Source organism: Rhodamnia argentea, chromosome 2 (assembly GCF_020921035.1).
Source record: "Rhodamnia argentea isolate NSW1041297 chromosome 2, ASM2092103v1, whole genome shotgun sequence".
Classification (NCBI taxonomy): Eukaryota; Viridiplantae; Streptophyta; class Magnoliopsida; order Myrtales; family Myrtaceae; genus Rhodamnia; species Rhodamnia argentea.
The window spans coordinates 25450901-25465497 of record NC_063151.1 but is presented as its reverse complement, the minus strand read 5'-3'; the positions used below and the strand labels follow the sequence as shown (position 1 = coordinate 25465497).

General features: G+C 41.7%; 1 protein-coding gene across 1 annotated transcript; it reads left to right on the top strand.

The window, feature by feature from the left end:
• On the top strand, nt 1–14200 carry LOC115737533 (phospholipase D alpha 1). Its single transcript, XM_030669702.2, has 4 exons — nt 1–249; nt 425–524; nt 1376–3269; nt 13504–14200. The coding sequence occupies exons 2-4, from the start codon at nt 432–434 to the stop codon at nt 13935–13937; spliced, it is 2421 nt and encodes an 806-aa protein (XP_030525562.2). The 5' UTR covers nt 1–249; nt 425–431; the 3' UTR covers nt 13938–14200.
• Nucleotides 14201–14597: the final 397 nt, after the last annotated feature.

Genomic DNA, 14597 nt, shown 5'->3' with positions numbered 1-14597 from the left:
CCGCTCTTCGCGTTGTCAGTGTGCTTTCGGGCGTTGGACCAGTGCAATTTCCGCGTAAATAATTCACCGACGTCCGTGAATTTGGATCGCGCGAGCGTGTGAATGGATCTGAACTCCGCACTCGCATCGATACAGCAAATATCGGATCAGGATCTTCGCATTCCATCTTGACCACCACCCACCTTCGTTTCCCCGCTTCACACTCTCCCCTCCCCTCCCCTCCCCTCCCCTCCCGTGTTCAGATCTCTCGTGAGCCTCCCTCAGAGCTCTCTCCCTCTCCCTCTGATCTTTCTTCCGTCGCTGTCGATCTCCTGATCTCTGCTGCGTCCCTGATTGCGCAGAGTTTTGGAGTTGGCGGGGACTGTTGGGGAGTTTCCGGTTCGCGATCCTGTTTGTCTGATTCGGGGTTTTGCTCCGTGTGCAGGTGAGAAATGGCGCAGATACTGCTGCACGGGACGCTCCACGCCACGGTCTATGAAGTGGATAAGCTTCACCACGGTGGCGCTCCCAAGTTCTTTCGCAAGGTACATCTCCTCGATCTCCATGGATCGTCGTTGATCGGTTCGGTTCTGCTGAGAACGAAGGCCTAAAGTGGCGTTGCCATGTGTTTCGAGCTCGATCGGAGATGCTTTAGCTGATAGTGAGAACGGTAGTTTTTTTTTATTGTAAGATATCGCTACAGTGTGATGACCGAGAAAACTGTTTTCCGATTTCTTTTTTCATAATCAATGTCGAAGAAACACGAAAGGGAGTGGTTTCATGATGGTAGTATGGGGATAGGCTCACATTGGTGATATCGCTTAGGATCTCTGTTGGTTTTTTTTCGTCTGTATATCACTACGTATTGGCCGTCTCTTTTCTGTTAATTATGGTATATCTCATCCCTTTTATGGATCTTCTTTTGGATTATCGTGTCTTTGGGGCCCTTGACTTCAGTGATCTTGTGCCCTGAGTAAGCTTAACCCGTGTTATTTCAATGACATGTGAATAACTTATCTTGATGGAGAAGACAAAGATAAAGATGGGAGGGACTCGAGGATTGGTGTAGGGATTACTTGATGTTGTCGACGCCCATGGTCTCATGCACTAATTTCTATAGACTGTTGAACTTGATTCTGTAAATCAACCTATGATATTAAGTTCTTCACAGAGGTTGATATAATATGCATCATGTCAATCTGCCTAATTGGTCGACCAGATGAGAGAACATCTTATGCAAAGAGGCATATAATTGACTATTGTCGCTGCACAGTTGCTACGATTTAAGCTTATGTATGGGCATCTTTCTCAAGCATTGCTGCTGATGGGATCTTTGTTTTAGCTGAAATTATTATCTTCAATCATCAGAGTTTGATAAACTTTATTTTCGTTGCAGATTATGGCTAATATTGAAGAGACTGTTGGCATAGGCAAGGGAGTGACTAAACTGTATGCCACAATTGATTTAGGAAAGGCTAGAGTTGGAAGGACAAGAATAATCCAAAACGAACCTTCTAGCCCACGCTGGTATGAGTCCTTCCACATCTATTGTGCCCACATGGCCTCAGATGTTGTATTTACCATCAAGGATGACAACCCTATCGGTGCAACATTGATTGGAAGAGCATATGTTCCTGTTGATGAGTTGTTGGGCGGGGAAGAGCTGGATAGATGGGTTGAAATCGTGGATGATGAGAGAAATTCTATAGGTTCGAAGATCCATGTGAAGCTGCAGTACTTTGATGTCAGCAAAGACCGTAACTTCGGTTGGGGTATTAGAAGTGCAAAATTTCCTGGAGTTCCTTATACATTCTTCTCACAGAGACAAGGATGTAAAGTATCTCTTTACCAGGATGCTCACGTCCCAGACAATTTCGTTCCAAAAATCCCTCTTGCTGGAGGCAAGTATTACGAGCCTCACAGATGTTGGGAAGATATCTTTGATGCAATCAGCAATGCAAAGCATTTGATCTACATTACTGGTTGGTCAGTGTATGCTGAGATCTCTCTTGTCAGGGATGCGAGGAGGCCAAGGCCTGGAGGAGATATCACTATAGGGGAGCTACTAAAAAAGAAGGCAAGTGAAGGGGTTAGGGTGCTGATGCTTGTTTGGGATGATAGGACATCTGTAGGCTTGTTGAAAAAGGATGGACTGATGGCCACTCATGATGAAGAAACTGAACATTACTTCCACAGCGCCGACGTGCACTGTGTCTTGTGCCCTCGTAATCCTGATGACGGTGGAAGCATTGTTCAAGATCTACAAATTTCCACCATGTTCACTCATCACCAGAAGATTGTTGTGGTGGACAGTGAGATGCCTAGTGAAGGATCACAAAGGAGGAGGATTGTGAGCTTTGTAGGTGGTATTGATCTGTGTGATGGGAGATACGACACTCAATTCCATTCTCTTTTCAGGACATTAGATACAGCTCATCATGATGATTTCCACCAACCAAACTTTGCGGGTGCTTCAATCACCAAGGGTGGTCCTAGGGAACCTTGGCATGATATTCACTCGCGGCTTGAAGGACCCATTGCTTGGGACGTTTTGTTTAACTTTGAGCAGCGATGGAGAAAGCAGGGCGGTAAGGATGTGCTTCTTCCGCTAAGGGAGCTTGATGATGTTATTATCCCCCCTTCTCCTGTTATGTTCGCCGATGACCCTGAAAGATGGCACGTGCAATTATTCAGATCGATAGATGGTGGAGCTGCTTTTGGCTTCCCCGAGACTCCTGAAGATGCTGCTAGAGCTGGGCTTGTCAGTGGGAAGGATAATATCATCGATCGAAGCATTCAGGATGCTTATATAAATGCAATCCGACGTGCCAAAAATTTCATTTATATCGAGAACCAGTATTTTCTGGGAAGCTCGTTTGCTTGGTCTGCTGATGGTATAAAGGCTGAGGATATTAATGCCTTGCATCTTATCCCCAAGGAGCTTTCACTTAAAATTGTTAGTAAGATTGAAGCTGGGGAGAGGTTCAGTGTCTATGTTGTAGTGCCAATGTGGCCTGAGGGCATTCCAGAGAGTGGATCGGTGCAGGCAATATTAGATTGGCAGAAGAGGACATTGGAGATGATGTACAAGGATATTATCCAAGCTCTGAAAGCGAAGGGTATTGACGAGGACCCTCGAAATTATTTGACACTTTTCTGTCTTGGAAATCGAGAGGTCAAGAGGAGTGGAGAATATGAGCCTTCGGAGAAGCCTGAACCTGATTCAGATTATATGAGAGCCCAGGAAGCTCGGCGATTTATGATCTATGTTCACGCCAAGATGATGATCGGTGAGTGTCTTGCTCGTCTATTTGTTTGTTATTTAATTTCTCTCCATTTTAGGTTTTCATTTTCAAGTATCTTCAGCGTTAGAAGAGATCATCAGAGTTGAAGCAATATGGAGGTGTGGTCATACAGTTGAGATCCTACTTAAATATTAAAACGTACAATATTGTCTTCCCGTCTAATTTACTTGCATATGTATGTCGCGACCTAGAAAAAATAGACAAGTTAATTTTCGGGCTAATGGATTATCGGGTTAATTAATTAACTAACCTAACTCGGACTCTCCCAAGTCCATACCAAATCGCAACTTATGGTTCATGTGATTATCTTGCAAAAGATTTTTCATTTTTTGGAGCCGCCACTAATCATTTTTGGTAGGTTGATTAGAAACCTAAATAAAATAGCGGGAGAAAACTATCTTATTTCCGCGAACCGAGAGATTTTGAATTCGGGGATTTGGTTACGACGCCCTTTCGGTACCATTTTCATGAAAAATATTTGATTTGGCTATTTTGATGGATTTTGCTTGAAATCCAAAGATGCAATTTTTTGGTTTTTCTTCTTTTTATGGGGATGTAAAACATTGAACTTTGTACGATATACACATGGGTGATTTAGAAAAAAAACCAGTAGTCAAGTATTTATAAAAATAAATTAACATGTAATAATGCTAAAATTTGGAACAGTGGCATGTCTAAAATAAACAAACAAATGTTCAAACCAAACGATTACATTTTGTAGATCGAGATGGAAAGGATTACCTTCTATTACACAAAATCTTACTCACATACACGTTATAGTTCCCTTCAAGATCTCGAGTGGAAGAAGCTGTCGTCGAAAATGGCAAGCAATGGCGTTGTTGGGTTGCAAGGGGCGAAATATGTGTCGGGACTCGTCGAAGATGATGCTCGACTAAAACTCTTTTCTTCACTCTCGAATTTTCTCTTCTGATTTTTCTCAAAAACTCTCTCAAAACTCTCTCAATTCTCTTCCACCTCCCTAAAAACTCTCTCAATTCTCTCTACTCTCTCTCTCAATTCTCTTCCACTTCCCTCTTCTAAAACTCTTCTCAAGAGCTCTCTCTTTTATAGGCAAAGTTCTTCATCCTTCATTCTTCACCTTCATTTCTTCACCTTCCATCTTCATCTTCTCTTCTTCATCTTTATTTCTTCACCTTCCATTTTCATCTTCCCTTCTTCATCTTCATTTCTTCACCTTCCATTTTCATCTTCCCTTCATTATCTTCCCTTCATCATCTTCCCTTCTTCATCTTCTTTTCATTATCTTCCCTTCATCATCTTCCCTTCTTCATCTTCTTTTGGTATTTGCAATACGATCCCGAAGTTCCAAGTATTTGCAATACAATCCCGAAATTTTAAGTATTTGCAATACGTCCTTGAAGTTTCAAATCTTCTCGGTGTATTTTTCCATCCCGTGCCTAGTCTAGACGCATGCTAAATTAAGTGTTCTTGCCCGATTATATGCCAATGCAATGTACGCTAAAAATAAATATGTGAGATGATTTTTATAATTTTTATGCAAAAAATAGATTAATCAAAATTTAGGCGTCAACACTGCCCCTCTTTGAGTGGAGGCCGAGAGGTTCCGCTCAAAGACAAATTGAATCCTAAATTTTGACAAATTATGGATGAACTTTTTGGCGGGAGTTTTAATCCCATTTTTATGTAATGAAGTGATGCATGATATGCAAGACGTAAATAACACGTGTCATAATTTCCCTTTTTCATGTTAGAGAAACCACATGGATCGCATACAAGAATACCTTTTACCAAATTTCTCGTAAGCTAATGGTTCTCTTAATTTCCAAGCTTCTTTCGATGCAAGGATTTTAAGGTATTTGGCCTATCATTATCGAGACTTCTCCCTAATGCAAGACGGCGCAAGATATGTGGTCGTTTGAGATCACAAGAGCTACGTCGTTGTGAGTCGAAAGAAGTGGGATCAAGTTCACAAGAGCTAGTCGTTGTGAGTTGATTAAATGTCGAAATGCCAGCATATGTCTTCACGATTCGATAAAGGGAACCAAAATCATAAGAGCTACGTCGTTATGATTTGGTTTGGATCAAAAATATGGGTGCTTATGTCTTCATGATTTGATAAAGGCCGAAAATCATAAGAGCTATGTCATTATGAGCCGACTAAAGGTCAAGATCACCAGTGCATACGTCTCGTGATCCGATAAAATCATAAGAGCTACGTCGTTACGATTTGAAGAGATGTCAAGATCGCGCATATGTCTTCACGTCCGAGATTGAAACCATAAGAGCTACGTCGTTATGATTTGATAAGATGTCAAGATCGCGTCATATGTCTTCCCGAGATTGAAACCATAAGAGCTACGTCGTTATGATTTGATAAGATGTCAAGATCGCCGGTAGAGACGACTGACGAAGAGGCATATTGCACGAATTGAACAATATTTGATGGGAGCACCATCGAATGGAATCGATAAGTACAAAGGGGCATATTGCGAATTGAATCATAACAACTATCATGAGAAGAGTTGTTAATTTGAAAAGGGGTTCGAAAAACTTACGGGTTCTCCAAACGATTAATCAAGGAACGAAGCGGATTCTGATCGTACAGGTAGGCATTGCCAAAAAAACTTGCTCATTCAATAATCCTGGATGAATTTCGAGACCGGGAGGGAACTCGAACATGGAATGTATTACCTATCATAGAATGTCGAGGTAACACACACAAACATATTCAACAATGAGTATAATGCAATCACTCATACTATGGTTCATGCATAACCATTCGTCAAGTTTGCATTACCAATTTTGTCCGGAGGTTCTCACATTACGAATACCTCGAATGTGAGGAATAGGGGACTTCAGTCCGAAAGGGCTTTCTCTCACTCGAGAAAAGCTATTTATCTGTCTAGATTCAAGAGAAATCACTCAATCTTTCCATCATCGCATTCGATAAGGATCCAAGTAATCTCGCAATTGATACGAAGTCGATCCGAGGTCTTGATTAGGACCGTAATGAGAGCTAGGTCAAAGGTTTACAAAGGGGACTCCGTTGAGTCAAGTGAATGAATTTCTTCATCATTTGCCCGGATTTACAAGTCAAGAATCCTGCAAAAATGAGAGAAATAATCTTGCTCGAACTTCTTCGAGTGATGCTTAAAATCATTTAACTCACGTTAACTCAAGTGCCCTAATCGAAGAGACTTTGGAGGGTTATAACGTAGGCTAGGATTGGGGACGAGAACGAAAAGGCTCGTTTGGCTCAGAAATTAAATGAGAAGGGGCTTGACGTTAGTGATCATCGCCGACTAGTCACCGATCTTGGTCTTAAATGTCTTAAAGAATACCATCATTGAATGAGGGATGGTAGTTTTCTACGAAAATTGCACTTTACAAACGATTTCTTGGGAGTCTTCTTCACAACAAGTGTCTGCAAGGATTTGCAAGAGACACAATGCAAACATGTACATGGAATTTACAACTTAACATGCAAAAATGTACATTCAAAATTCGAAGTACTTTACAAATGAATGTGCATTGGCCTTACTTTTGGTAGGCACTTTGCTTTTCCTATGCTTGAAATTTTCATATGAGATCGCCTTTGCTTTTCTTACTCCGACTCTCATTTTTCTTTTTTTTCTTTTTTTCGAGAAAAGATTTCTTTTCCTTTTCTTTGAGAGCCCTTCGACATCTCTTTATTTTGCTTTTTTTATTTTTTGTTTTTTTTTTTTTTTTTTAGAGCGGGCCCTTCTCCTTTAAGCCAGTTTGCCTCTCCTTTTTTACAATCCCATGACTTTGAACCAGAATTACAACAAGCATAATGATCATTCGGGAATTCTCCGTTGACTCGACCATCTCCAATTCTAATCCTTGGGAAAATGCTATCTTCGCCTTTGGAATGAGCAAATGATCACCAACAGGGGTTTAAGAAATGAATTTGCTCAAGTGGGCTATGCAAAGAATGAAGTGTATAGGATAGAAAGTGAATGATCTTCATCATCCTAAGGCACTTGAATTAAAATTCAGTATAAATGCAAAGAAACACCCAATTAATGTTAGTCCGAGCAAGAAAATTTCTAACCATTTACCTCGTGTTTTGTTAGAATTAACTCATCGGACCCCGATGTAGGGTGGTTCTTGACAGGAAAGAAATGAAACCACCGCTCAAAAGGAGTAATCAATGGATAACTCGTAGTGTTTAGGATAGAGAAATGAACGCCTCCGTTACTTCAGTTATCGTACCTTTGCGAGAAAACTCTTTACCTCGGGAATGCGAATTTGGCCACCGTTCATCTCGCCTGAAAAAATGGGACGTGTTTGGAAAAAGATTGCCTTTCATCATCCTGTCGCCCCATTCCATACATTCGATGTATCTTATGCGGTTCATGTTCCTTATTCGAGTTGGTAAATTAAACATGAGGAACGTCATGCGCAAACTATGCAATGTATAAGTGTTTTGAGCATGTAAAATGCAAAACTTTTATCTTGGTGGACAAATTCCAAGCACATAAGAAACTTCTTAGGGCGTGGATCGTGAGTTGCCCCCGCTCATGCAAATAAGTTGCAAAACTTCATTATCCGGTTCGAGACATGAGATTGTCAAAGGCTCCGGGAATTTCTCATTTCATTAATTTTAGGGAGAAGGGATACTTCCCTATCCGGAAAGGTGACCCTTGTAAAAATCAAAAGGGAAAGCGTCAATGTACGTTCTCATGTTCTAAACGAGTTGAAACGATCTGCTTTACCCTTGTACGTATTCCTTGCGAACTTTGAATTGAAAAGATCGATTCATCCGGATCGGATTGTATGTTTGTGATGTTATCTCTCCGGTTTTGTAACCATTTGGTGAGCTTCAATCGGCATTGAACTGCAGTAAAAGATTTTTATTAATCTTTGTACATTGACGCCAAATCCTAGGATCGAACCAGACGCCTCGGACCACTATCATTCCCCCGACCACTAAGCCGTGGTGTTGGTGATTTTCAACTTGTCATTGACATTCATCGGGATCCGATTGTACCCGCCATGAATGAGAACAATTGAAACCCGCAGACCGAATACGCCCATCCTTCTTTATGACGGGACTATATTGGCAACCAATCGAATATTCCGTAGTCTCAAGGAATCCGACGTCAAGCACCTTCATGACTTCCTCTTTGATCTTCCGGACCAATTCTAGTCCGGCCCTCCTGACTTTTGCACCACGGCTTAGCCGAAAGATCCGTCGGCAAACAATGTTCGACAATGGAACGGTCAAGACCGGGCATATCCGCATAGGACCGCGAAAATGTCACAGTAATCCTTAGGAGCTTAGTCAAGCGCTCGATCATCTCTTTGGAAAGGTTTGCCCCGATCTTAACATCTTTAGGGTTTTCCGCATCGCCTAGGTCGACCGAGACAGTTTGTTCACCGGTCAAGGGCTGATCTCCTCATGTCGTTCGAAATCCGACGAATTTCCTCATAATCCGGACTGGACTCATCTAGGTCGTATACTTCAAATCCACTAAGTTCCCCTCCCCTTGAAACATAAAGTAACAAAATCAAAAGGACAAACAGGGCTTAATTACGATATGATTTTTTGAAGAACTTTTTTTATTTTTATTTTTTCAAAACCGTGGGACATGAATTCTTGAAGAAGCCCAACCCTCGATTCTTACCATGATGACAAACTTGTTGGTCGTTGGTTATCGTCATCGGGTTGGTTTGGGATACTCCAACAAGATTCGAAAAATGGTGCAATTTTATTGATATGAAATTACATCTTATAGGAAAGAAAATCCAAGAGTGCAAGACAGAATAGAAATCCAAATGCGATCCAAAACCTAAAGGAAACAGAAAATGTCCCACGTAGGGGATTGCATAAACATAAAGATGTTACTCCGAATCTAAACTCTCTAGTGGATCATCACATATGGCATTAATGAATGATTTGGAAGGTTTAGGCGTCGGGTAAGGTTCCTCCTTATGCGCTCCGTCTTCGATATAGCAAATGGTTACATCATCAAAACAACCGGCGATATCGAAGACTCCTTCATCCTTACTAGCACCAACCTGTATTCCCACCCGAATACGACAATTAACTTTACCGGAATGATCGCAAAGGATTATTCGGACATTTGGCTGTTTGTTGCCTTGAAATGAGAATGCTTTAGAATCCAGGAGATCTTGAATCCGATGCTTCACAAAAACAGCCATCGGTGTCATGTCCAAGCTCCCCGCAGGTAATCACATTTCTTCGATGGATCATATCTCGGCAAGCTCGTATTCTGGGTCGTAGAGGCTCGGAAGTCGATAAATCTCTCTTACGCGAACCGCAAGTACACGACGGGGTTCTGGTAGAGGGGTAACCGCCGAGGAGACCGTTGATTCCCTCTTTGTCGTTGCATGCCGAAATTAGCCTGGCCGATTAGGAATCTGCACGACGGCGTGGGTCGTGGGTTTTTGGGCCGTAGGTCATGTTGACCCGGCCGACTCATTGTCTTTCCTTACCACAAACCTCTTAGTCGTCATGGCGACATCACCGTACCAACCTTTCTTCATGCCGTTCTCGATTTCTTCACCATTGCGATGAGATGGCTGAATGACGTGACAGATCCCAAAATTCGAGTTCTCATAACAGCGGCGGGTGGAAACAAACAATTTCATGAGTTCCCTTTCGGGAGGGACCGGTTTCACTGAGATGCCACGTTCCTCCACCCGTGGCATATTGCTTGATTGTTTCTTCCTTTTTCATCTCAAGCCTCAAGGTCCTCTCCGGTGGTGAGCACGTCCAAGTTAAAGTGAAATGTTTGATGAAAGCATTAGCGCCTTCTCCCAATCATCCATCCGGTAGATCTCGTAGTCCGTATACCATCTCATGGCAGCTTCTTTTAAACTAGCCGGAAGGTCCGAACCATTAAGGGACCGTTGGTCGCATGCTTATTCATTCTTGCCCGGTACATACGCGTGGCCGGGTTGGAAGTTCCATCATACTTCTCAAAGTCGGGCATCTTGAACTTCTCCGGCCTGACCTTTGAAAAGACAGACAAGTCAATCCGGGGTATGTTGTGAGTCCCCTTAACCTCTCGGATCCTCTGTTCCATTTGGGCCAACAAGTTTGACCGTATCACCATTCAACCCGGGGGCCACGGGGTTGGCTTGAGGGATTGGGACTACGGGCGGCGTGCTCGAGTTCACGCCTGTGATGATCACATCCTCTAGCGGCATTGTCGGATAGGGAGTAGCTTCTAGGGCTTTACCGACGTTGTCCGTAGGAGGAATTAGAGCAGGAAGCGGCGGGATGGCGGCGGATGATTGAAGTTTGGCGGTGAAGGCGGCCATAATTTCTTCCATCTTTCGGGACATCATCCCTTCAAAGCGCTCGATCAAGGAGCCAAGTTTCTCGTCTAGGGCAAAGACGACGATAGCGTTGATGTCGGACATCCTCTTTGCGGCGATCGAGTAATGTGTAGAGGATCCGTGACAAATTACCCGTACGCAGTAACAAACCCAAAATGAGTATAGGGAGCAAGAATAGCGAGCCGGCCCATGACATCCCTCTAGACTCAAACGAACAAAGTGATTATGGCCAAAGGATTGAAACATGTAATTTTCAGTTTGTCCGCTTTAAAAAAATTCGTATTAATCCGTACGTTGATCAAAACATGTCCAAATTTTACGAGCTTATAGTTGAGAAGGTGATGAACAACTTTTATGTTGGCCAATCAGACTAGAAATGCACGGATCAAATCAGTTTAATGTGTCTCTCCAAAACAATCACGTTCAGAAAACTGTTATAACCGCATGTTGTTGAAAAAACGAAGGGCCATCTTAAATTATGAATTTAATTCTGAAATTTTGCAAGATATTAGTTGAAACATAGGTCTACAACTTTCGTGTTTGGTACTTACTCAAAGCTCGATCGTAGAATTTAGTAAAAATCGCACAACAGGAATAAGCCAAATCAAAATTGAGGACAACCGATGAAATTGTAAAAGCTACGGAAGCAAAGTGCGAAATTGAAAATAAGACAATGAAACTTCTAAACAATCAACCTAAACCATGGACCGGCCCAAAATAAAAATGAGATAACAGGGTACAAGAGACAAGAAATTACCTCTCATACGAAGAAAATGCCAATCACAAAGACATGCGCATGAATTGTGAATTTAAATCTTATTCTATCTATCCAAAAGGCTTTGCAAAGTGAAATGATGAACGAAATGACATGTCGCAGCCTCGCGCGCAATCATCATGACTAGTCGCAACCTCGCGTACAATAGTCATGACTAGTCGGGTCCAATCACTTCGGCTTGGTTCGGTCGACAAGGGCAATTCTCATGCATCGTAGCCTCACGTGTATGAGAACGACCCTTGAGCCATTTTTGAAAAATTTTCGGGATCCAGATGGGATAACCTTTAGCGAAACCTTACCGCCAAGGTTAAAGCACCATCTAAATACCATCTTAAAACTATTAGTGTGACCCAGTCCGGTCACGGTTATGTGCGAGTCAGTGCAAATACGATAAATCATGCACAACAATTAAAGGCAAACACCGCTTCCATGATTCAAAAGTTAAATCACAATTCCAATTCACCAAGCTGAAACAAAGGGTTAGCCGATCACTCCTCCCCTTATAACTCCCAATCTGCAAAAACATTTAACACCTAAGAATGAGAATTCAACCAAAGTTTACCAAATCAAGTGATTTCTTTTTCATGAAATTATCGGCCTAAGTCCTCTTTGAGTCCCCAAGGCATGTCGCGACCTAGAAAAAATAGACAAGTTAATTTTCGGGCTAATGGATTATCGGGTTAATTAATTAACTAACCTAACTCGGACTCTCCCAAGTCCATACCAAATCGCAACTTATGGTTCATGTGATTATCTTGCAAAAGATTTTTCATTTTTGGAGCCGCCACTAATCATTTTTGGTAGGTTGATTAGAAACCTAAATAAAATAGCGGGAGAAAACTATCTTATTTCCGCGAACCGAGATTTTGAATTCGGGATTTGGTTACGTCGATTTCTCTAACGCCCTTTCGGTACCATTTTCATGAAAAATATTTGATTTGGCTATTTTGATGGATTTTGCTTGAAATCCAAAGATGCAATTTTTTGGTTTTTCTTCTTTTTTATGGGGATGTAAAACATTGAACTTTGTACGATATACACCATGGGTGATTTAGAAAAAAGAAAACCAGCTAGTCACAGTATTTATAAAAATAAATTAACATGTAATAATGCTAAAATTTGGAACACGTGGCATGTCTAAAATAAACAAACAAATGTTCAAACCAAACGATTACATTTTGTAGATCGAGATGGAAAGGATTACCTTCTATTACACAAAATCTTACTCACATACACGTTATAGTTCCCTTCAAGATCTCGGAGGGAAGAACGCGGCTGTCGTCGAAAATGGCAAGCAATGGCGTTGTTGGGTTGCAAGGGGCGAAATATGTGTCGGGACTCGTCGAAGATGATGCTCGACTAAAACTCTTTTCTTCACTCTCGAATTTTCTCTTCGATTTTTCTCAAAAACTCTCTCAAAACTCTCTCAATTCTCTCCACCTCCCTAAAAAACTCTCTCAATTCTCTTCTACTCTCTCTCTCAATTCTCTTCCACTTCCCTCTTCTAAAACTCTTCCAAGAGCTCTCTCTTTTATAGGCAAAGTTCTTCATCCTTCATTCTTCACCTTCATTTCTTCACCTTCCATCTTCATCTTCTCTTCTTCATCTTTATTTCTTCACCTTCCATTTTCATCTTCCCTTCTTCATCTTCATTTCTTCACCTTCCATTTTCATCTTCCCTTCATTATCTTCCCTTCATCATCTTCCCTTCTTCATCTTCTTTTCATTATCTTCCCTTCATCATCTTCCCTTCTTCATCTTCTTTTGGTATTTGCAATACTCCCCGAAGTTCCAAGTATTTGCAATACGAGTCCCCGAAATTTTAAGTATTTGCAATACAGTCCTTGAAGTTTCAAATCTTCTCGGTGTATTTTTCCATCCCGTGCCTAGTCTAGACGCATGCTAAATTAAGTGTTCCGCTTGCCCGATTATATGCCAATGCAATGTACGCTAAAAATAAATATGTGAGATGATTTTTTATAATTTTTATGCAAAAAATAGATTAATCAAAATTTAGGCGTCAACAATGTATGCATGGAGTATTTATTCTACTTTGGTTGATGTCTTACGTCCTTTTTTTAATCAAGTTTTCATTTGGGAAGTGATTGTATTGACATTTTTCTTATGCAGTTGATGATGAGTACATAATAGTTGGATCTGCCAACATCAACCAGAGATCGATGGATGGTGCCAGAGACTCAGAGATTGCAATGGGAGCTTACCAGCCCCATCATCTGGCCACAAGAGAGCCAGCACGTGGACAGATCCATGGCTTCCGTATGGCTCTGTGGTATGAGCACCTGGGAATGCTTGATGACTCGTTCCTCCAGCCTGAAAGTGAGGAATCTATCAAGAAGGTGAATCAGATCGCTGAAAAGTACTGGGATCTTTACTCGAGCGAGACACTTGAGCGCGACTTGCCTGGTCATCTGCTTCGCTATCCTATTGGGGTTGCCAGTGACGGAGTCATCACTGAACTGCCAGGATTCGAGCACTTCCCTGACACGAAGGCTCGGGTTCTTGGTGCCAAATCTGACTACATGCCTCCCATCCTCACTACTTAGTTCAAACGTCTACCTCGTTTCCCCAAAACTTTGGTGATCTAGTTGGTTGTGCGATACCTACAGTAGTTTGCCTGCCTGTCCTCTTTGGTATCGTTGGTTGTTGTAGCAGTATAATAAAGTGTTTTCCCCGTCCTTTTGGGTGAAGATGATATTTCTTTTTGTGATCAGTTTATTCATATCGAGATTTGCAGAGTTTTTATGGCAATAGGATGTTAACTGGTCGAGGTTTGCCTTTTGTAATACATGGTATCTTTCCTACTGCCGTTGATATTCTTCACATTTAGACATTAGTTTAATTTCTAGGTTTTTCGTGAAGCCAGTGAAATACAAAGAATTGCCCGTGACCAGATTGATGGACTAAAAGATTTGTGCTGATATAAGGTTTGCCCGACCTCAAGGTGACTCTGGAGCAACTTTGTAATTCTGCTGGACTAGTCTGATTCGGCGCTTCTGTTCTGTCCGCTTCGTTGGTTGTTCGTTTTTTTTTTGTTTTTCTTCCAAACTCTACTCGATTGTCATTTCCTGGTGGGCGTCCATTCCTGCATGCAACATTTCAGGGTGGAGCAGCTGATGAAGTATCTTAAAAACGATTAGAGGTTTGATGTGAAGGGGAACATGTACCTAGTACCTGGGGTAAATCGAAGTTCCATGTTAAGGCGA